Source organism: Corylus avellana, chromosome ca7 (genome assembly GCF_901000735.1).
Source record: "Corylus avellana chromosome ca7, CavTom2PMs-1.0".
NCBI classification, from domain to species: Eukaryota; Viridiplantae; Streptophyta; class Magnoliopsida; order Fagales; family Betulaceae; genus Corylus; species Corylus avellana.
The window spans coordinates 3,839,002-3,862,462 of NC_081547.1; the positions used below are offsets into that span (position 1 = coordinate 3,839,002).

General features: G+C 36.4%; 3 protein-coding genes across 4 annotated transcripts; 2 read left to right on the forward strand and 1 right to left on the reverse strand.

Moving 5' to 3' along the window:
• Positions 1–341: 341 nt before the first annotated feature.
• On the reverse strand, positions 342–3,396 carry LOC132187555 (uncharacterized). The gene is made up of 3 exons (XM_059601902.1): positions 2,964–3,396; positions 2,752–2,881; positions 342–838 (listed from the first exon to the last, which is right to left on the reverse strand). The coding sequence occupies exons 1-3, from the start codon at positions 3,369–3,371 to the stop codon at positions 612–614; spliced, it is 765 nt and encodes a 254-aa protein (XP_059457885.1). The 5' UTR covers positions 3,372–3,396; the 3' UTR covers positions 342–611.
• Positions 3,397–10,695: 7,299 nt separating this feature from the next.
• On the forward strand, positions 10,696–14,447 carry LOC132186856 (LOB domain-containing protein 36). 2 transcript variants are annotated; one of them, XM_059600958.1, is made up of 5 exons: positions 10,696–10,794; positions 10,894–11,000; positions 11,802–12,208; positions 12,300–12,921; positions 14,117–14,447. In XM_059600958.1, the coding sequence occupies exons 3-4, from the start codon at positions 11,819–11,821 to the stop codon at positions 12,855–12,857; spliced, it is 948 nt and encodes a 315-aa protein (XP_059456941.1). In that variant the 5' UTR covers positions 10,696–10,794; positions 10,894–11,000; positions 11,802–11,818; the 3' UTR covers positions 12,858–12,921; positions 14,117–14,447. The 2 variants fall into 2 exon arrangements, with proteins under 2 accessions (XP_059456941.1, XP_059456940.1); XM_059600957.1 differs by having other exon boundaries at positions 10,696–11,000; positions 11,798–12,208.
• A 4,866-nt stretch (positions 14,448–19,313) lies between these two features.
• LOC132187485 (LOB domain-containing protein 36-like) lies at positions 19,314–22,584 on the forward strand. Its single transcript, XM_059601810.1, has 4 exons — positions 19,314–19,580; positions 20,096–20,519; positions 20,617–21,169; positions 22,389–22,584. The coding sequence occupies exons 2-3, from the start codon at positions 20,118–20,120 to the stop codon at positions 21,100–21,102; spliced, it is 888 nt and encodes a 295-aa protein (XP_059457793.1). The 5' UTR covers positions 19,314–19,580; positions 20,096–20,117; the 3' UTR covers positions 21,103–21,169; positions 22,389–22,584.
• Positions 22,585–23,461: the final 877 nt, after the last annotated feature.

Sequence of the window (23,461 nt, forward strand, 5' to 3'; positions counted from 1 at the left end):
TTTACTATTTGAAATGATAGTCGGCCAATCAAACAAAATGACTGAAAATCTTAAGAGTGAATCTTTTGAGAGTTAATGAGTGGTCGATTACTCTTTAGGAGTCATTATTAGCCAACCACCTTAAATAATAGTTCAAATTCAATACATATTTTTAAAAATAAATATAAAACAATCTAATAATTTGGGTTGAAAGAAGTTCGAAAAAAAAACTTTTTGTAAATGGTATGTGACTTATGTCAACTAACACAAGGAGGAGCTTATCCAAAAGAGCTAAGAGAAAAACTTGTGAAAAAAAACTATGCTAACGATCACGAATTTCCATTGCATTTGCAGACCAAAACTATTAAAAAACTTCCATTGATAAAAAAAGTTGACATCAACAGCTTTGATTACCAACACATAAACAAGCCAGTGATTCTACTCGGAAATATTACAGAAGAACCAGTTCTTGTCTGATTAACGACCTATTTCTAAACAACAATGTCAAGTTCCGGAAAAGCACCCCTCAAGTATGAATCTGCTGAAAACAACATACTTATTCTTGACGTGCATCTCGCTGCTAAATTCATGATGGGCAAATCCGAAAATGTCCTCCAATTGTGCTTCGGTGCCTATAAACTGGAAGGTTTTTGGAATTCCAACGTTGTGGGATCTATCTTACATATGGGCATGTTTTCATTCTTACTCAGAAGCTTCAAGGACGGATGAACCTCAACATCACGCATGAGTATTCTATCTCCAATATCTAGATTGCTCACGTCCACCTCAATTTTGGGAGGAATGTGTTCAGCTGGACAACGATATTTTAGACTAGCTCTTACCCTATTGAGATGGCCACCTGTTCCATCAGCATAGCAGAGTTGCAATCAGCCAAAATAAAAGCAGCAAAGCCCTAAACATTTGTCATGAATTATATAATCATGCTAAAAGCCGACCTGAAATAAGCTGAAACACCTTCATCGACAAATTCTCATGGTTAATTTGCAAAAACAAAAACAAAAACAATAGCTACAGAAGTGATTGCAGGTCAACAAAGAAATGACAGAAATAAGATTGAACAAGATCTAAAGTCACTCCCCTTGACAAACAACTCCTCCACCCCACCCCCCCACAAAAAAAAAAAACAAACAGAGAAGAAAAAAAGCAACTAATCAAGTGAACAGAATCGCCTGATTACACTAAACAGATGAATTAAAAAAACAAAAAATTCCACAGATGCTAAGAATGGGAAAAGAATAATCTGAAAATTTTCATTTATGGCTTAATTACAGGAAGCATCTGTTACGAACACTTTTTATAGCCTCTAAACAAAATCTAGAACCAATTGAAAAACATTTTAAAATCATAATAAACATGCTCAAATACAAAAATTATACTTGCTTGTTGCATCACAAACCGACCTACTTTATTTGCTCTAAAGGAAAAGAGAAAATATCGTTTCTATATGGCACTAAAAGTTGCCTGGTAGAACACTTACATGTAATAAGATTATAACATGCAAACTAGCTATTCCTCCATTTCCAAATGATTGTATACTGTTTTAGAAGTTAGTTCGAATGTCCACAGTTATCACCCAAGGAAGAGAACCATCAATGTGACATAATGCCAAGAAGCAAGCAACATTTTCTTTGTATAAAACTTCATACTGCAAACAAACAATAAATTACAAAGAATACAAAATAAGTTGGTCTACAGCCCTGAAACGCAAGATGCATCATTAAAGAAACCCTTTGATCTAAAAGCTTATCATATAGAACGCACAGGCTTCAGAGTCAATAATAGGGAAGAGCTTGGTGCAATTTTATATCTTTTATGGTACAAATGATGGCATATGGTCTCCTGAAATCACCAATCAACAACAATGGTAGATACCATAAATCAAAATTCCAGACTCGACAACCATTAAACTTCAATGATTAAGCTGTAGGAAATTACTAGCAGTTTGCAACATGGAAATGTCAAAAATGAACTTAAGGAAGAATCTTGTTTTGTCCCCCTTCTCAAAGTCAGTACTTAGCAGGAAGGCAAAGCTCTCTTTGACCAGTTTCATAGGCAATAGAACCACATATCTAACTACTTAGTGGAAAGAAATGGTTGAAAAATCCTCAAATGGATCAAAGAGATCAAACAATAGGAGCTTTGAGGACCGCAAGAAGACTTTAGAAGAGATTTAAGTTTTCTATTTTTCAACACTTTGTATTTTTAGACAGCTGTTTATGTTTCTCCATTAATGACTAGTTATTATGATTTTCTTATTTAGGCTTTTCATGATATCTCGATTACTTATACCAAAAAAAAAAAGGCGAGATGGGCTCCTGGAGAAATGTAACCTTTAAGCAAATCTCTAAAACTTAGATTGGATTGCAAAAATCTGTTAGCTAAAACACTAACTCCAGCATCATGGAGTTGCCTAGATTTGAATAAACAAAACCCCGCTGTATGAGCCTCACACTTGAAAATGGATCTTTTGCATTATAATATGAGATGGAGGCACACATTGAATAACAAGCAATGCCATACTAAACTTCGATAATGCAGCCAGGTGCAGACATATTGTAACTAAGACACCTCTCCATATAGAACTATGCTACAAAAGGCAACTCTAGAAACATATCTTAGCACTCAAGTCGGATAGATACTTCATCAACATCAACGTTTTGAATCACATAAACATGATAGAGAAATAATCCAAGAACCCCAAGTAACCGAAGTAACAAAAGAAAAAAAAGAAAAAAAAAAAGCGTTGATTACCTTTCTTAAGACCAGGACAAACATCTTCGCCTTTGAAAACAACGGGCACATCAACCTTCAACTCCGAGCCATCCTCGGCCCAAACAAAGACCAAATTCAATATATTCCCACTCTCTTCATCCCTATGAATCTATTATTAAAAAAAAAACGAAATTAAATAAATAAACAGCAATTTCTCATTATTAGAAAAAGGGAAAGCTTGAATGGCTTGCCTTGATGGGGAGGACAGGTCCGGATTCGATTAGGTGGGAGGACCCGGACCCAGCGCGGATCTGGAGCGCGAAGGTGGTGGAGTAGAAGAAGGGGAGCTCCACGGACTTGAGAATGGAGTGGATCTGCTTCCTCTCGGTGGTGACCAAGCGCTTCCTGGAGAGCGTTTGCGCGCTACTCGTCTGAGGCTCTTCATTTGGGCGGAGGAGCTGCTGCTGGGATAGCACAACGGCAGGGATTCGGCCCTGGGCTCGGTCCCTGGCCGACACTCTGCCCCCACTGCACTCCCGAGGGATCGCCTGGATCGTATGATACGACGCCAATTGAGACGATGGTTGTGCGCTGAGGGTAGGGTGGTTCGACACCACGGCCCTCAGGTTGCTGGTTGCGGAGCGCCACCACTTCGCCATTTCTGGTTGCGGACCGCCAAATGCCCTCTCCTGTGACTCTGAGGGTTTATGTGACCTTTTTGGGGTTTAAGTTGTTGGGCCTTGAGAGCGTTTGTAAATGTTGGTTCCAATTAGGTCTGGAGGCCCAAAGTAGCCGTGAGCCGAAATTTAAAATAATCCAGTTCGATTTGATTTTGGGCTTTCTCTTTTTCTCTTATGTCCAAGTTTCTCATATGTTGTTAGGGGGAATAATTTGCCTTAATTAATTTAAGATTATCTTAAATAAAAATCAATTATATATAGTTTGGTTTTAACCATTTATATGTGATGTGTATACTCTAACGGACCTAATGCACTTTTCGTTTAATAATATATACGGATGGGTTGAAAAATTCAAACTAGCAATGCTATATATACAAACAAATTTTACAAAAAATAAATCTAATAAGATACGAAGACAATGGTTGACATATGACAGATTAGATGCATTAGAAATGAGACCATGTTTGAGACGTGTTGTTCTGTCTAAAAATTTGATAAGATTCAACAAAACCGTCTACCTATTTAATTAAAAATACAAACTGATTAACAAAAAAAAAAAAGAAATACAATTGTCTTACGATATCTAATGCATTACAAGACGGAGAAGAATAAAAGAAAACGACTGAGGTATTTAAAATATAGTCTCCATAAATGTCACGTGGGTGAAAGAATTAAGCAACAAAATTTAATAAATAAATTATTATATATGTCATTTTATAAAGAACTTGCTCTGTGTTTACAATTTTTTTCCCCTTATTTTTCTTGGTTTATATGTTTTTTTTTAAAAAAATTCAAATAAGGGAAAGCAGGTTACAATGGATCAAACAACCACAAAAGGGTGGGCACCCCAACAACAAAGTTCAAACGAAAAACACAGTATAAAAACGATAACAATAATAGATGGTAGGCAATGGTTTCATTCATGATTCCAGAAGTATCATAAACAAGCTAAACCTTTTTAAGAGCCACACAAGGCGGTAATAAATAGCAAAATGACTCGATAAAGAGTCTCACGCAGTGAAGGTAATCACCATAAATTACTGTTAAGATGTTGTTACAAAAAAGGTACTGCAAAAAACCAAATATGAGCCGTTAAAGGACAAGGCTAACAGTTAAATCATGGCAGGATTTGTGGAAACGCAGGATCTTTCCGAGCACCGCCAAATCCTGTTTGCTGACTTTAATCTCTGCTTAACAATCAAAGATATTGCATAAATATGGCCTTTTGTTCTTACCCCTTTTGTCTGCTTCTCAAGTTTTCTAACCTATTGCCGCACACGCGTTCTCTTTTTATCGACAAACACGATTATAAACTGTCTGCAGTCTGCCAAACTACAAGTTGTTCATACCCATATCCAAAAGTGGCACAAAACATGAGTTTTCCTTTTCTTTCTTTTTTTTTTTTTTTTTTTTAATATATATATTAAGAGGGCTAATATGAAAAGGGCCACCATTTTTTATGTTTTTATTATTTATTTATTTTGGCTTAATTTTTTTTTAAATGGTTATTTTTAACAATTTTAAGGATATTTTGAAGAGAAAAATGCTACTTTTTGAAGTTTGAAAGTATAAATGTTCATAAGGCTAAAATGTTTTTTTTTTTTTTTCTTGGCATAAGAAGATAATATTCATGTTTTGATCTTCAAACAAATGATACATGCATGTACTAAGGTTCAACATCCTCAATCACTAAGACCCTTATTGCGAAACCGAGATTCTTTATAATTAGGGATCTTGAAAATTTTTATGTCCGTTAAAATCATTTAGGGGTAAGAAGAGAGTTTCGATAGAGCTCTACTGCACAGTTCAAGTAAAGAATCCACCTACCCAAACCCCTTGTTGCCTCAATGTTGCTAAAAAATGGAAATTTAATTTCGTAGAGGAAGTGGGAAGGAATAGGATCCTTTCCGGTCCAAAATAGACCAAAGAATATCCATTTAATGGATATGATTTCTTATTAGAAATCTTAAAGTCACAAATAGGATATCTATCCAGTTGGGAGCTAGGATGACTTCGACCATCTTAAACCTTATTATTATTTTTAATCAGTGGACATATATCTTATTTGCGATTTTAAAATTTTTTTAAAAAAATTATAATTATAAACCGAATATTTTCTAGCTTATTTTGAATGGGAAGTGGGAAAGGGGATGAAAAGGTGAGGAATGAGTAGGCATTAATTATCCGGTATGTTGCTGATGAATGATGGCATCAGAGTATTCATGTCATACAATAAAAGAGTTGTTTGGCATTCCATTTGTCAAATCCATGCACGTGATAAACTTTCCCACTAATTCATTAAAAGTCAACACAGCCCAAAAAAAAAAAAAAGCATGGGAAGAAGTGAAGGTGGGGGAAACTAAAATATGAATAATACAAGGATGAGACAAAATGGGTGACGTGGTGGTACCTCGCCATCAAAGAAATGTCTACTACAAGGTATATTCACTAGGATCTCAGGTGTTCACCACCCTGGTTGAGTCACTTTTCGTTTCTTTTCAATTGAATTTCCCGATTATGTCCCTCTCCTGCAATGGTCCCCTCCAATGGCTCTAAGTCCAATTAATTTCAGTACTTTTACTATATATATATTTTGTTGGCTCTTCTTTCCTTACATTTTCTTGATTTTTGAATCAGAAATTATTGAATTGGATTAGATTCTCCTTATAATCCTATTTTTCATATCTTATAAGATATGATTTTCATGTACATTTTAAAAAATATACACGAGAATTACATGCTACATGTTAGTTTAATACAAGCTTTTTTTTCTCAAAAACCCATGAATCGTAAAAGATAATTCTACCCAAGCCAAACAAGAGAAATCAAATTTTTGTAGACCACAGTAACAAAGCTAAAAATGAAGAAGGCTAGATGATCACATTCAATCGTGGGTGATGATGAATTGGGGTAAATAGGCAACCTTTTATGTTGGTAGTGGTTGTTGATGACAAATTAACATTGATCGGTTTGCATTGGGTGAAAAGTTTGGATAATATAAGATGGGAGTGATCGTTCATTTCACGTAACTTGAATTGCTCTTTTGTCATCAAAAGATCATGTGGATTATTGGAAAATGAAAGTTATAATTATAAAATTATAAGTTACAATAAAGAAATAACAATATCATTTTCGAACAGAGGTTTCTGTAGTACTACATGTACACGCCTACGTACTAAAAGATTAAATTGGAATCCAATCAATTCTGACAATATCTTTTTGTTTAATCAATAATGTTGCTGATAACGGACTGACACCTCTGTTTTGTAAAACAAATTCATAACAAACATTGCCTACTTAGGCAGGCCTAATTAGGCTGTTGTTCAACGTAGGCAGGCCTAATCAAAGTTTGACAACGACAAAAACTCTCTCTCTCTCTCTCTAAATATAGTGCACAATCAACAACCTTACATTAAATAATGGTCATTAATATTTATTTCAATAGTTTAAATTATTTATATTATTATTATTATTATTATTATTATTTGTATGTGAGGACTCAAATAAGTTTGCATGTTATTATTATTATTTTTTTAAACATTTAATTTAGGAAAAAAAAATACAAAATCAGTCATTGTGGTTTATCTGATTTGTAATTAGCTCCTTATGGTATCAAAATGAACTTAAAAATCATTAAGGTATATGCCAAAATAATAATTTAGTCCTTACAGTCAAATTCTATTCACTGACTTATCAAATTTTGATAATATGAAACATCAAAGCTAATAAAATTGTGACACTTGTTGCATTTAAGTAAATCTCACACTAACAAAATATGTTAAATTAGTTGGTGAAATTTGATTGTAGGGACTAAATTATTTTTTTGACATATTCCAAAGATATTTGAGTTTATTTTAATTTTTAATAGATTAATTTTGCATTTTTTTTCCTTTAATTTATAATATCACATTCAATAATTTGTGTGGGAGGAATAGAGTGAGAAAAGACAAATGGGAATTGGCTAATACTTGTATTTAGCCTCGTGCCCATCTAGTGTCTTCGATTCCTCTAATATAATCTAAATTTCTGACTGGTATCATCACTTGACGAGTGATGTATCTATCAACTTTTTGTTTTTGTTTTTTGTTTTTGGTTTTTGGTTTTTAAATTACTGACTCTGACTTAAAAGAAGATAATCACAGCCCATTTCCATTTGGCGAATTTATGGTAGAAGGTGGTCAACAAGTGAAAATGTTAAATAAAAAGAAGAAATGAAGACAAAAAAAAAAAAAAAAGGGGCAGAAAAGATGTCTCACATCCCAATTCTGAGGGGAAAATGTACCTCTCTCAGGCAGGGATATACATTAAATGGAATGAATCCCTGGGCACGCAATTGCCCACCAACACATGTCATGCTCTCTGTCTCTGGGCGCGCTCAGTACCCACTCAGTGGTCGCACCACCTCCTCCCTTCCCTCCTTTTTGTCCCCCTCAACTCCCAACGGGTTCCCCCCTCCCCCCCCCCTCCTGCATCTTTTTTCCCACCACTTTCTGACTTTCTTTCGCTTCCTCCTAACGTTCTTTCCCTCCCTCGCGTCCCGTTAAAGGAAAGCGATCCACCCCTCCCCTCCCCTCCCCATACCCGTACGTGTGCTTTCCTCACTTACCCGGAATACCCTTATTCTTTTGTCATATTTCTATTACAACTACTTTACTTCCATGGAATAAGGCAATTCTAAAAGCATCATTTAAAAAATAAGGTGGTTGATTGATCCAAAAGACACGTGTCATCAGAGTAATGTACATATCTAATTCTCATCCCATTCAAAAATTAAAAACAATGAATATTGACACGTAAACCCAATAAAATAATGTCTTATTCCCTCGGTTAAATTGCTAAAAATGAATATATAAAAGATAATGGAACAAATAACTGCTCTCCATTTAAGAGGTCCTTGTCCAACATGACCACACACACACATGCCATCTAAAACCACATCAATTCATAATAGTGACCTGTTATACGTTACACCGTACGACTTTTTAGTGGTACTAGGCTGGCTTTAAAACCTTATTAATTGTCATACGTAGTCTGCGCAAACTAAATACAAACCTTACCTAAAAAAAAAAAAAGAAAAAAAAGGAAAAGCAAATACAAACCTTAACACCAAACAAAAACTTACACGTAGCTATTATTCTTCAAAGGAAAGTACAGCAACATGCCATGTTATTCTATTAACATTCTGACTTGTTATTAATTTAAACATATCTTAAATAAGTACCATGCAAATATTTTTAATTTTTATTTACTCTAATTATGGTAAAGAAATAAATACTATGAATAACACGGAGAACCGGTTCGACAGTTTTGGAGTAATAATAGTGATGGTGTGCAGTGCAGACAGGTCATAGACCTGGCGGCTAAACTGGGTTCGCACCCATCAGTCATTCGGGGGAAAGCTTAAGGTTTTGTCACTTCGAAATCAATAGTATGGCTCGTTAAACCCGTCAATCTAAACGACTGTGGTTCGCAGGTGTTCCCATAAAAAGGACGGTGAAAGTATTGGGGTGTGTCCGTACGGGCGCCGACCGGGAATAGCAGGTCACAACCCTCCCTCTCTCTCTCTCTCTCTCTCTCTCTTTCTCTTGAAACTCGTGCGCGCTGATGCAAGGAAGGTTGAAGAAGGAGTATTAATGAGCGAATCGAGAAACGATGTGCTGAGGGTGTGAGTTTACGGGAATGCCCTCCTGGCCAGCTGAGAAATGAGAGAGAGAAAAAAAAAAAAATACAACTGTCAATTACAGGTGGAGGAGACAATGAGAATGCTAGAATGGTAACAGTGACAATTTGGAACACATTGAGCAACGAGGCTCATTTTTGCCAATTTACCTAAACACCCTTTATTATTTAGAAATTTGTTAATTAATAATTGTACTCACCATTGCAATAAAAATAAAAAATAAAATTCGAGACTAAGAACATGGGAAAGAGTAAAGTATATCAAACAAAAAACCATTCTGCTTGATTCCCTGTTATTGCATGAAGTTCATTTTATTAAAGATGGCATTTTGAAGAAAATAAATTTACCTAAAATGTTCATCAACAAGATTCATATTATGTTAATGTTGTAATAGACAATTAAAAACTATACTCACTAGGTTTCTGTTTTATGTAAATAAACCATATAATGACATGCACATTGCTAAGGTAGTTTATGTATGTTTACAACTATGTTTAAATTTTTTTTGATTGATTAATGATATTTTCCATCAATTAGGAAGGAGATTTATAATTTCACCCATCATGATTTTGGATAAGGATAAGGGATTCTTCTATCCATTATTGATGAAAAGAATGATTGTTATGCTTATCTCAAACTACTAAATTTTATTATTCTTTTGCAGCACTAATGTCCCAAAAAAATGATTTTTTATTGTTTTTTTAACATGTTCATACAATAAGGGGGGAGGGAGATTCGAAGTAGCTAGTGACCTGAGACGTAATCTCGAGCCATTGAGACCAAAAATAAATGATTTACTATAAAAGAGAAGCATAATCTCTATTTTATGAGTAAACTAGAATAATCTATTTTTTAAATTAAAATTGATAGTATCTATTTCATGAGCAATATTTAAAGTTGGCACATCTAATGGTGTACATTATGTCACATTATTTAAAATTTTCAAAAGACGTGTCAACATCGACATTATGTATACCGTTAGATGTAGAAACTTTAAATATTGACAATTAAAGAATAGGATTAGGTATTCTATTATGAAGACTTATCTCAATTATTATATCAATTTATAATGAGAAACGTAATCGTTTAAACATCCGATAAAATTGGATCGATACGATAATTACTTTCACTTCAAACATTAATCATTTTGTACATCTTATCATTGATATAAATAACAATCAAACAACAAGATAAAAATGAATGCAACAATTATTTATCAACAATGAATGTTATAATCTCATATATTATTTTCATGCAGCCTAGTGGGCATGCATTATGAGTTAATCATGTTTATAAACAAGTATTAGGGCAGAGGGCAGTTTGGTAATTTGAGGACCTATACGGAGATGACGGTCCAAAAAAGGAGGGTAATTTTGGCATTACGCGCAGACAGGACAGGGACAAAGAGGTAACTCAGAGACGCATTGAATTGTTGCTCAGAATAAGAGGTCCTAATAAGGTTAATTTACGTGTTACGAAAAATACCAAAAGTTTTGATCGGACGGCGGGCACCACTCTCCTCAAATCTAACGGTAGGCATGAAAACTCATATATAAAATTGACGTCGACGCCATGGCACCATCCCTCTCATCCTCTTTTTCCTCAACATATCGTTTTCTTATTTTTATTTTTGACATATTTGAAAACATTTTATTTTTCTCTGACGGGATCGTGAAACTCGAAGATCGGATCAAGCGCTCTCTCTCGCACGAACCCTAGACTGTAGAACTCTCTCTTTCTTCATTTTGCAGTAGTTCCTTGAGTAGTCTCTCCCCGCAAACGTCGACGTTTTCGGTTCTCAGAGTCTATGTTTTCTCGCAGGTGTTTCATGGCCTTGGAAGGCACCACCGAGAGAGAGAGGGAAAGAGAGAAGGGCGCGAGACGTTGATCCGAACGGAGTTCAGCGAAATCCAGAAGGTAAACCCGAGGTGAGATTCTGATCTTTCTTCGAGTTTTCCACGCTTTAATTTTGGTCGTATATGGCAAAAAAAAAAAAAAAAAGAACAAATAAATAAAAGTCTCATTGTTCGTTGTTTGGATACTTCCGCGCTCAAGAAGATTTGCGTGATTCGTTTTTGGGCTTTGATTTTTCATCAAAATGGATCTAGAGAGATCCGCACGCCAATAAATTTCATTTTTGTTCTGAGACGGTGTAGTTTTGAGAGAGGGAGATGAGAGCTTCTTCATGACGCCATTTCTATTGGTTTTTGCATTTCTGGTAATTTCACACCGATTAGTTCTCGTTTCATTGTTTTCTGTTCCACTGTCGCTCTCTCTTTCTCTCTCTCAAGCCTTTGTTAGATTCCCAAAACGATTCGTTTTGTTGGGTCTAATATTTCCTTCTTCTTGCACTATGAGCCGCTTCGTTTTCCCTTCTCGCCCTGCTAGCTGCTCACAGTGTAAAGCCTAGTGTTTGATTTATGAGTATCGATCGTTGACTCATCATGTCGGTCGTGTTTCTCATTGTTTCGATAATGAGAGACGCCTTTAATGACTCCATTTACTCCGTAAATGAAGCTTCTCTGAACCAACACCTCACTCTCCTTTGATCCCTAATTTCAATGCCTTCCTCGTTATTATTTAATTAGTACTAAACAAACGCACGCACTCTCTCTAAACGTCGCTTTCTCTCTCTATCTTTCATTCATGAGAACAAGTCTGTTTGTCTTTCTGTATAATCACATGGATTTTCATTAATTTTCAGTTTTTTTTTTTTTGTTGAGAGGCAGAAAAATAGAGAGAGGAAATGTCGTCATCGAGTTCACCGTGTGCAGCGTGCAAGTTTCTGAGGCGAAAGTGCACGCAGGAGTGCGTGTTTGCGCCGTATTTCCCACCGGACCAGCCGCAGAAGTTCGCGAACGTGCACAAGGTCTTCGGCGCCAGCAACGTGGCCAAGCTACTTAACGAGCTCAACGTGTCGCAGCGCGAGAACGCCGTGAACTCGCTCGCCTACGAGGCCGAGGCGCGCCTGCGGGACCCAGTCTACGGCTGCGTGGGCCTCATCTCCATTCTCCAGCAAAAGCTCAAGCAGCTCCAGACCGATCTCATCAATGCCAAGAAGGAGCTCGCCACCTACATTGGCCCTCAGGCCATGCTACCCATTATGCAACCCCAGGGGTTCATCCCCCAACAACAGGTACTGATAATTGTACGATGAATTACCAGTGTTTACAAAAAGTTTGATTGGCAGGAAACGGATGAATTTAATAGCTTAACTGTTTTTTTAGGTGCACCCGGGGAATCCTTCGTCCTCAGCCGCGATGTTACCTTACAACATGTCGCCGATGCTGGGGATTCCCACCGGGGCTCCCACACATGGAGCCCAATTGGTGATTCGCGAGCCACAGACCCAGTCTCAGCACCAGCATCACCAACACCAGATATTTGAAGCTCAACAATTGGCTGCGGCTGTGGCTGCGAGAGAGCAACAAGAGATTTTACGGACATATGAGCAGCAACAACAGCAGCCCGAGCTTGTGAGGTTCAACAGTGGGTTCGACCCGTCTGTAGGAGGTGGTTCAGTCACTGTGAGTGGGTTCAATCAGATGAACATTGGTGGTAGTGGTGGTGTTATGTCGCCTTCGCTGGCTCTGGGCACGTTTGAAAACCCTTACCAGATGCAACCACACCAAGGGGAGCATCACGGCCACCCTCACCACCATCCTCTTCAGGCGCAGCTCTTGCTCCAACCTGTACAACAGCAACAAGCACAGCAAACACAGCAAGCTCAGCCGCAGACTAAGTCAGAAAGCGAGGAGGGTAGGGGTGTTGGTCCGTCTTGTTGATCTATTTTTTGTTCTGAAGCTCTTTAACCTTCCCGCTTTTTCATCAAACCAATTTTCATTCTAGGTATGATGCTCTTTCTTTTTTTTTTACTGTGGTTTAGATATGCCTCTGCACAAGAGCGTTTTTTTTTTTTACACATTTTATTGATAACCCTTCTGCTAGATGATTTGTTTGTGAACTATGCCTGTACACATGAGGACTTCTGAGTGGTAGATGCTGTGCAGTTAATGAATGGGTTTGATCCTTTCATGGGATAGAATAGGCTTGTCTTTTCATAAATGGGGTAAACTCGATTGGTTGGTGGCAGGGGAAAGCCAAAATTACTCTTGCTGCATAGAGCAGGCTAGGATGGGTTAAAGGAATTATTGTCTTCCCACAACGTGGGACATCCCCTCCATCAGTTATCTGTAGCACCCCATCTAGCAGCCTCAGATTTCACTTGCTTGCTTCTTCTCTTCAATTTTTCTTCTTCTTTGTAATTGCCTGTATTTTGTGGAACATGTGTTGCCATCATGTTTAGGTACCGAATAATGGGTGCCGTGTAATGTGATGTTTTGTTTGGGTTTACTAGAGACATTAGTTGCGTGTTGCAATCACTTTCAACTTGTGATCATAGAAGAATCTTATGTATTAACCATCGGACAAAAATGAGGTAGCTGAAGGGGTTTAATGGGTACTCGGTTGCGAAATCTATTCATGAAATTGACTTATGTGCTTAGATTTGCTCTCCCTGGTGTTCTAAAGACAAAATTACCCTCATATATTGTTCGGCCCTACCTAACTAATACCCAATTAAAGGCTCCAATAGAGAAAGGTATTTCCGGGATTAATTTAATTAGGTTCAAACTGTAGCCACATTTAGTTAGGTTACTTTTGTTCCTATATATTTAGCTAATTTTTTAGTAGCCCATAGAAATATGAACTTGGTGGTCATTTGTTAAGGGCATTTGGTGTATGACTTTCATTATTTCGTGTGAGAATATAGAAACCTTGAAGTCTTGTGACTTGGAAATGGAGTATATATATGATCAGATGACATTACCTTCTTTTCCTTTTTATTACTTTCTAAGAATGGAATGAATATGCACTTATTTGTTGCCTTTCTTTTTCTTTTTTCTAGGCCTATTAACTGCCCTTTAGACACATCCACAATAATACATGAATTTATCGTTATTTGAACTCTGGACACTTCAATATTTGCATTATTAAGCACCTTTTAACACTTTCTCCGGCCACTTGTATTTATCTTCCTTTGCAGTTCGTGTTTGTCGCATACAAGTGAAGAGAGAGAGAGAGAGAGAGAGAGAGAGGGGTTCAATCTAAGATCCGAAGTCTGCATTTTTTTGGGGGGTTCGAAGAAGACTTTCCTGGGAGAAACATTTGAAAATGTAGGATCAGCCGCATTGGTCTTCGAGTACAGTTTTTTATTTATTTATTTTTATTTTTACTTTTAATTTTTGGATCAGTAGTGATGGTACATCCTTATAAAATGTAAATCAGAATCTGGGAAGCTTTTTCGAAGCCTTTGTTTCTAGCATTTTCAAACTTACTATACTCTTGTTACTACAGTTACATTAATAATGATTTTAATAGTACGTAGTTATTGTACTTTTTTCATGTTGATGCTGTGTTGTCATTAACACAAATATATTTTCAACTTGCTTTCTGTTTAGAAGTGTGATACATATCTTCAAAGAATGCCAATTATCTTGAAAATTTTTTAAAATCTTGACCCAATTGTATCACATAAACTGTCTAAATCGTATTCAATTGCCTGTTTTGTTGACATTCTTAACTAGATTTTGTGGGAAAATATATAGGACTCTGTTCCAAGCAAACGAGGTTGTAATATATGTCAAAATGAGAATTCAACATAAATAATGTCAAAATTACTGTTAGAAGTTAGCAACCCACCTGCACCACAATCCACCGATTACTATTCTCTTTGGTTTGGTAGATGGTAGTTTCCCAATTTGAATGAAAACAAACTGTAAGGTCAGGAGTCAGAGCAAGAGTAAACCAGAGGCCAGATAACTGTTGGCTGTCACCACTTGGATTAAACTTCAAAAGAGGGAAAAGCTCTTTCTTATTTCATGCATCCCCTTTAATTCCCTTCCTTTTCCACCTTCTCTCAATAATCTTTTTTCTATTATTTGTTTGGTTGCCAAAGAATTCATTTATAAACCAAATTAGAAAATAACAATCCAAGGTCAACATATTCAACTAAAAGAGAGGTGTTTAATTATCTAACCTAATGTACTATGCACGCATGTGCACACTCACAACTATATATTATTATAACAGTTGTTGATGGATGTGAACCCCTGCCCTAAAATAATGGTTGCATTTTGTACTAACAAATGACAATCTATATGGGTTGTTCAATTATTTTTATTTATTTATTATTATTTTTTTTCTGGCTGTTGACCAAGATTAGATAACTCATCTCAGAACCATGTTGACTGATTGATCCGTCATTTGGCTGATACAAAATTCTTTTTATAGTCATTTATAGTTTGGAATTTCGATGCCTAATTATCATGGTCCAGCTCATTGATTAATTGCATGTATGTAACTTAGCTATAATACTTGTTTATTGTTATAATAAATAATACTAATAATTGGTGCCTGGTGGGGTGGGGTGGTGGGGTTGTGTGGTTTACTAGCTACGTGTGGCTGCAGCTCCTTCCTTTTAGTCCACAATTCACAAAAATTGGGTTTGACTTCATGTGAAAGCATCAAATACTGCATTTCTACAACTCTATGTGCCACTGCCACCTATTGGCTAGAGAGTAGAGACAAAAGCAAGAATGTTGATGACCGTGATGACTCAGCTCCCAACATGTCTAAAACACTTCAAATTTCAATCCAACCATTTCTTTTACATATTATTATCATTCTTATTTTCTAAATTTAATTTAATAAAGAAAAAAAGGTGTTACAATTTCATATGAGAAAAACTGGTAGTAATTTTTTAACCAAGACCGATCGAAGATGGTCAAACCACATGATAGTAAAGTCTTTATTGCAACTGCCATGGTGGGCCAAACAAATTACCTAATTAATTAACTGTCATTAATTAAATGTAATAAAACAATTTTTTTTTTTAATTTTTTTTTTTTTAAATACTTGAGATTAAGAGGATATGATCCAATTGTTAACGAAATAGCATATGAGATCTTCTCCTAATTCTTCTCCTATCTTCCCACTTTCTAAAATTACTATTGGATTTGTGAAGTCGTGTGTGACCCACGTGAATTCCACGTATCTAATAGTAATTTTAGTAAGCGGCCGGGAGGAAGAAAAAAGATTTGAGAAGGAAATAAAGCATTTTTCACCGGCATATATTGCATTTCATGAGTCAATTAATATATATTACTAGCTAGCTAGCTACAATAATTGCTAGTGAGCAAATTCAGCCCAACGCAAGAAGAATCCTCTAGAGTCTAGACACCGCTGCCCAGATCTTCTACATCTTTGTGGGCCGGGGGCGAATTAAACCTCCACAGAAGACTTGAGAAACAACTTTTGGTGCGTATAAATTAAATACTGAAGAATATATCTAGGACGAGTTTATCTAGATTTGCAAAGTATAAATAAAAACCTAAAAATTATATTTATTTCCACTGAAACATGCACACCTATACGTACGGTACACTATTCTGTAAAACTGAATTAAAAAGAGTACAGACAATTGGGATAGACAATACTTAAGCATTTACGAAAAAAACAAACAAAAAATCCTTTTTTCTCTAAACAAATTAAATAGAAACCAAACATGCCCTTTGCCCAAAACTAAAAAACTAACCTAAAACTTCAGAAAGAAATAAAATTTAACAATGAAAAACAATAAAATTTCCAATTTACACAACTTGGAAATGTACAAAAAAAAAATAAATAAATAAAGAAGAAAAAATGAATTAAAGTTTACTCAGCTTTGGGTTGCTTTCCGACTTTCAGCTATCTTTGACTTTCCCTACCAAATCACCACATCTTGTGTGCAGCTTTTAAGCTCGATCTCCTCCATGCAAATGACAAACCATTTCCCCAGTTCAATGAATGTCTCCACCTGCCGACAGCCAAATCCTGACAAGAAAAGAAAAAACAAAAGAATCCAAAACAATATTATTAATCACCATTTGAATGATTTCATTTAATCGTCATGATGATACGATATAGTTATATATAAGAAAAGATTTGAAGTAACCCTACTTCACCCAGCTGCTTAAAGACAAGTGGTATAGGATGTGAAATTGACTATATTTGTCTACTTTAATTCCATATAAACCAAAATTGTTGGGATTAATATATATGTACGTTCCACAAAAATTTGCAACCAAAGCCTAGAATTTTGACCATGGGCAAACTCAGGCTTAAGCTGAACAATCTTTTTCTGCAACATCGATCATGCATAGACATCAGAGAGAAATTTCTACTATGCATGCATTAGATCAGAAGCCTTGGAAGAGGAATCTGTATTCATTACCATTACAGAGCAAAGTATCATATACACATTGGTCATCCATTTTCATCTAAAAAGTGCATGTAACTTGGAGAAAACAAACTCGCCAAAAAACTTAATATGAATACTAAGGATCGATCCAATTCCATCTGCTGAATTAATGGCGTTGGAATATTTTGATAAAGGAAATTAATTAGCACAAGAGAATCGGCAGATGCTAAGCTTAATGGCTTTAGAAATCAATGCAAGAATGGCAAGAATAGGCAGAATCAGGCATAATTGAAGCAAGATGCGCGATAAGTAAAAGCATAACTTTGGCTATAACCTATACGAACAAAGAATTTTGTACATGTTTAACAATTCCAACTTCAACGTTTGGGTACGTATGCTTTCTATTTATAGGAAAATTACAAAGATAAGATTAGATACAATTTGAATTTGAAACAATTTAAATGACATTTAAATTTTAAGCTATGCTGAATAGTATCACAACAAATATAATTAATGTTGTTGAGAGAATCATGGTGGTTTCAAACTGGTTGAGAATATCATGGTGGGTTTAAAACTGTTAGAGAATCCTTATCAGAAATCTTATCTGTCTCCTTAATTATCTTGTGCTTCAATATAAGCATGCATAAAATCCCAATCAAAAAAGCTTTTTCAATGTACACGTACACGTCTAATTGTATGGCCATCGAAGATGAATGTCATTTTCGAGCCCAAAGTAGCTAGCTAGCTAGCTGACCCAAGGGCTCCATATATGGATGGTCATGGATATCATATATATTCCACCTATATATGTATTGCAAGTCTTCCACATCCTCTGCTATCTCCAGGGTGTCAAAGTCTGTAAATTCTCCAGCAAAGATTGCTCAACATGTTTCCAGAATTACAAATAATCAGCGAAGCTCATTGCTTAAAATTAAAGTTAGAATTAATTCATGATAGATACGATACGTACGAAAGGCCTCTTCCCTGCCACCCAAATTAAAGAAGGTGCTGGCATTGCAACGTCCAAAATGGCTACAACGTACGTACACCGTTGAAAAGTATCACGATCGAATTGACTACTGCAGTCTGCAGGCTGATTCAACGTACATGACAAATAAGCTAAATATGCCAAGATCAAATATATTTGACAAGACAAGAACCAGACAGTACTGGCCGGGAACAAAAAATGCTTCAAATTAATTAGTCAACGTTGAAAAGAAATGGCACCTTAATTAAAAGCAACAATACGCATTGCCATTACTGAGGATACAATATTCCACACGTATACTTCTACTCAATGAGGGGAGACCAACTGGCACAAATCAGGGATTGTTTAATTTTTGCTTCTGGCTTTTGTGGATCATGTTCATGCATGTGACGACAGAATAGGCGTGTTTGTGTATTCAATATTCTCCAGAAAATCTGCAGAAACCATCTGAATCCTCGACAATGAACTGAAAACCCTGCCAAAAGCACAGATTTGGAGTGATGTCATAGACCCATCAGTCATTCGGGGGAAGCTAGCTCTTATGGTTTTGTCACTTCCAAATCAATGAAAACAACAGGTTAATTTGGCTCTTAAACCCCTCAATCCAAATGGCCAGTACTGTACCTTATCTTTTTTTTTTTTTTTTTTTACACGGGGGGCTTGTTCCATGCCAATATGTTAAAAGGATAAATATAAAATTAAATTGGTACGTACATGGGGTATAAAATTTGGCTAAATTTTTTGAATGCAAATAAAATTTAAACAAATTTGATGCTCGCTCCACAAAATTATAGTATTTAATATGTATAATATATGTACAAAGATTTATTAAATTTATGTGCAAATAATTGAAGTACGATGAATAATTATATATACTAATTATTAATTTCTGTCAAGATTATTTTAGTACATGTATAAGAAAAAAAAGAAAAGTAAATAACTATATATATATATATTATGGGTTGTTGGGATCATTATTTTTAAGCGATATTTTCCTTATCTCATTCTGTTTTTCCATCATCGATCATATCATTTTCTTTTTTTTGACCTTTTTGAGATCATTTTATTTTTCTCTGATGGGATCGTGAAACTCGAAGATCGGATCAAGGGCTCTCTCGCACAGTACGAACCCTAGACTGTAGAGCTCTCTCTATCTCCATTTTGCGCTACTTGGTTTGAGTAGTCTCTCCCCGCAACCGTCGACGTTTTCGATTTTCAGAGTCAAGGGCCTGAGACGTTGATCGGAACGGAGTTCAGAGAAATCCAAAAGGTAAACCCCAGGTGAGATTCTGATCTTTCTTCCAGTCTTCCACGCTTTGATTTTCCCAACAAAAAGAAAAAAGAAAAAAAAAAAAAGGAAAAGATAAATAAAAATCTCGTTGTTTGGATACTTTCGGCCTCAAGAAGATTTGCGTCATTCGGTTTTCAACTTCGATTGCGCTCCAATATTTCCTTTCGTTCCTGTTTTGAGAGAGAGAGAGAGATGAGAGCTTCTTGGTTTTTGCATTTTGATTTATGCGTATCGGTGGTAATTGACTCGTCATCGAATTTGGCTTACATGCTGTCTTCTCATTAGCTTCGAAAATGAGACGCCATTAATGACTCTCATTTAATTATTTAATTAGTAGTAAACTAAACACACGCACTCTCTCTGAACATCGCTTTCTCTCTCTCTATCTTTCATTCATGAAAGTCTTTCATTCATGAGAAGATCGAAGTCCTTTTGTCTTTTTGTATAATCCCATGAATATTAATTAATTTATTATTATTATTATTTTTTTTTGTGGGTTTTTGAGAGGAGAGAGAGAGAGATTGGAAATGTCGTCACCGAACACACCGTGCGCGGCGTGCAAGTTGCAGAGGCGGAAATGCACGCAGGAGTGCGTGTTCGCGCCGTATTTCCCACCGGACCTGCCGCAGAAGTTCGCGAACCTGCACAAGGTCTTCGGCGCCAGCAACGTAGCCAAGCTGCTCAACGAGCTGAACGCGTCGCAGCGCGAAGTCGCCGTGAACACGCTGGCCTATGAGGCGGAGGCGCGCCTGCAGAACCCCATCTACGGCTGCGTGGGCCTCATCTCGCTTCTCCAACACAACCTCAGGCAGCTTCAGACCGAAATCATCAATGCCAAAAAGGAGCTCGCCACCTACATTGGCCCACAGGCCTGTCAGGCCATGTTACCCATTAATATTCAACCCCAGGGGTTCATCCCCCAACAACAGGTACGTATTATTGATAATTGTACGATGAATTATCAGTGTTTGCAAAATTTTGATTGACAGGAAACGGTGAATTTACTAAGCTTAACTGTTTTTTTAGATGCACGCGGGGAATCCTTCGTCCTCAGCCGCCGTGTTACCGTACAACATGTCGCCGATGCTGGGGATTCCCACCGGGGGTCCCACACATGGTGGCCAATTGGTGATTCGCGAGCCACAGTCGACTCAGCACCAACACCACCAGCAACAAATATTTGAGGCTCAGCAATTGGCTGCGAGAGAGCAGCAGGAAATTTTGCGAACATATGAGCAGCAGCAGCCGGAGCTTGTGAGGTTCAACAGTGGGTTTGATCCGGCTGTCACTGCGAGTGGATTCAATCAGATGAATGATGGTGGTGGTGGTGTTATGTCGCCTTCGCTGGGTCTGGGCAATTTTGAAAACTCTTACCAGATGCAACCACAGCAAGGGGAACATCACGGCCATCCTCTCCACCATGCTCTTCAGGCGCAGCTCTTGCTACAACCAGTACAACAACAGGCCCAGTCGGAAAGCGAGGAGGGTAGGGGTGTTGGTCCCTCATGTTGATCTGTTTTTTGGGTTCTGAAGCTCTTTTAACCTTCCCGCTTTTTCATCAATCCAATTGTCATTCTAGGTATGATGCTCTTTGAATTCCTTCTTTCTTACTGTACGTACGTGGTTTAGATTGATAACCCTTCTGCTAGATGATTTCATTTGTGAACTATATATGCCTGTGCATGCACACCATCAGGATTTCTGCTGTGCAATTAATGAATAGGTTTGATCCTTTCATGTGATAAAATAGACTTGTCTTTTCATAAATGGGGTAATCTCGATTGGCGGCAGGAGATTGTCTTTTCACAACCAGGGGCATCACCTCCATCGGGGGAGAAATGACACAAAAGCTAAATAGGAGAAAATGACCCACTAACCAAAGAGTAGGAGATGAACGAGTTTATAATTAGCATCGCAGGTCCTTTTTGAGTCTTAGATTTCGAAAACAGATCATTATGAATATAATTCTCTCCTATGCAGCAGCCTTAGATCTCTATCACTTGCTCAATTTTTTTTTTTTTGGTTCTTTGTAAGTTTCTGCGTGTATATATTATCTGTAACGAAGAAGGGGGTGCCGTGTAATGTGATGTTTTGTTTGGGTTAACTTAACTAGACACATTAGTTGCGTGTTTCAACTTGTGATCCTAGAAGAATCTTATGTGTTAACCATCGGGCAAAAATGTGGTAGCTAAAGGGGTTTAATTAATGGGTACTTGGTTGCAAAATCTATTCATGAAATTGACTTATGTGATTAGATTTCCTCTCCCTGACTCCCTCGATCGTGTTCTAAAGACAAAATTACCCACTTATATTGTTCTATCCTACTTGACATATACTTGTTCAGTTTTCATATTTACTGTCTGAATTGCTAGCAAATTGTTAGGTTGTTTTTTCTCCGATAACTAGCTTAATTATAGAAACATGAATAACTTGGCTATTTGTTATGGGCATTTGGCATATGACTTGCATTATTTCGTGTGAGAATATAGAAACTATGAAGTCTTGTGACTTGCAAAGGGAGCATATCAGATGACATTACTTCTTCTTCTTCTTCTTCTTCTTCTTTTTTTATTTTTTTATTTTTTTTTATTTTTATAATTAATTAGTTTCTTAAACACCTATTATTGCCCTTCTTTTTCTTTTTGCTTGGCCTATCGATCTATTGCCCTTTAGAAATTAGACATCCGCAATTAATAATGCATGAATCTGTTGTTATTTGAACTCTGAACACCACGATATTTTCATAATTAGGCATTTTTTATCCTTTTTCACTTTTATTTTTCCTCCTTCCTTTGCAGTTCGTATCTGTTGGCTGTCTTGATACAAATGAAGAGAGAGAGAGAGAGAGACACACACACAGAGGGGTTCAATAATCAATGTTCTAAGATCTGAAGTCTGCATTTTCAATAAGGCTTTCCTGGGAGGATGCAGATGATCCCATGCAACTCCCTGGGAGATACATTTTAAAATGTAGAATCTGCATTGGCGTTTGAGTACAGCGTTTTTTTTTTTTTTTTTTTTTTAATAATAATAATAATAATAATTATTATTATTATTATTATTTATTTTTATCAGTACGTAGTGAGGTACATCCTTCTAAAATGTAAATCAGAATTTAATAAGCTTTTTTTTTTTTAGCATTTTTAAACTTTCAGCATTCACGTATCATTGATCTTCAAACTTTAGTCAACTTTTAGTCAGAAAATCCACTTTTTTCTTTTTTAATTAACTATTTTTCAAGACACCCCACAAGAAAAAAATAATTATTTTCCTTTCACTTTGTTAAAACAAATTTGCTTGTTGTGTACTGACGTACTGTGCATGATGCAAAGGGGTTCTACCAATTGGAGAGCTGGATGTAGCTTCTTTTTAAGTAATTTTTTTTTGTTACTGGGCTAGCCAAATAAGCTAGTTAATTGGACTAGCTTGATGTGAAAGCTCTTACTATACTCTTTTTACTACAATAGTAAAATTACAATAATAATAATTAATAGTTGTAGTTGTTTTTTTGGGGTTAAATATTTTTTAGCATGTGTGTTTTGCCTCTAATCAAATTGTCAATCCATTTTGCCAAACTGGCACAAATGATATTTGTAGACATCTTATAAACGTTGTTGATATTTTTATCTATTTTCTATCAAAAAAACTTAATGACCTATAACGTCGACTGTCATGTATCTAATATGTCACATTAATTAGTATTACTTAACAATAAAAGGAAAAAAATAAAGACAGACCTAACCACACTTATGGCTAATTAAGGTGGTGACTCAACCACCCCCTTTGGTCAACTTGAGGGTGGCTGTACCCCCATTTGGCCACGAAACCGCAATCTATCTACTCTCGGCCTTACCCATCCCTACCCATATCT

What these genes read in the sequence shown, in the direction of transcription:
- LOC132186856 (XM_059600957.1), top strand. Translation starts at nt 11,819, where the DNA reads ATGTCGTCATCGAGTTCACCGTGTGCAGCGTGCAAGTTTCTGAGGCGA. An exon ending in GGTTCATCCCCCAACAACAG is followed by an intron (nt 12,209 to 12,299) that starts GTACTGATAATT and finishes CTGTTTTTTTAG; the next exon opens with GTGCACCCGGGGAATCCTTC.
- LOC132187485 (XM_059601810.1), top strand. Translation starts at nt 20,118, where the DNA reads ATGTCGTCACCGAACACACCGTGCGCGGCGTGCAAGTTGCAGAGGCGG. An exon ending in GGTTCATCCCCCAACAACAG is followed by an intron (nt 20,520 to 20,616) that starts GTACGTATTATT and finishes CTGTTTTTTTAG; the next exon opens with ATGCACGCGGGGAATCCTTC.
- LOC132187555 (XM_059601902.1), bottom strand. Translation starts at nt 3,371, where the DNA reads ATGGCGAAGTGGTGGCGCTCCGCAACCAGCAACCTGAGGGCCGTGGTG. An exon ending in GACCTGTCCTCCCCATCAAG is followed by an intron (nt 2,882 to 2,963) that starts GCAAGCCATTCA and finishes TTTTAATAATAG; the next exon opens with ATTCATAGGGATGAAGAGAG. An exon ending in TTGTCCTGGTCTTAAGAAAG is followed by an intron (nt 839 to 2,751) that starts GTAATCAACGCT and finishes CTGATGGAACAG; the next exon opens with GTGGCCATCTCAATAGGGTA.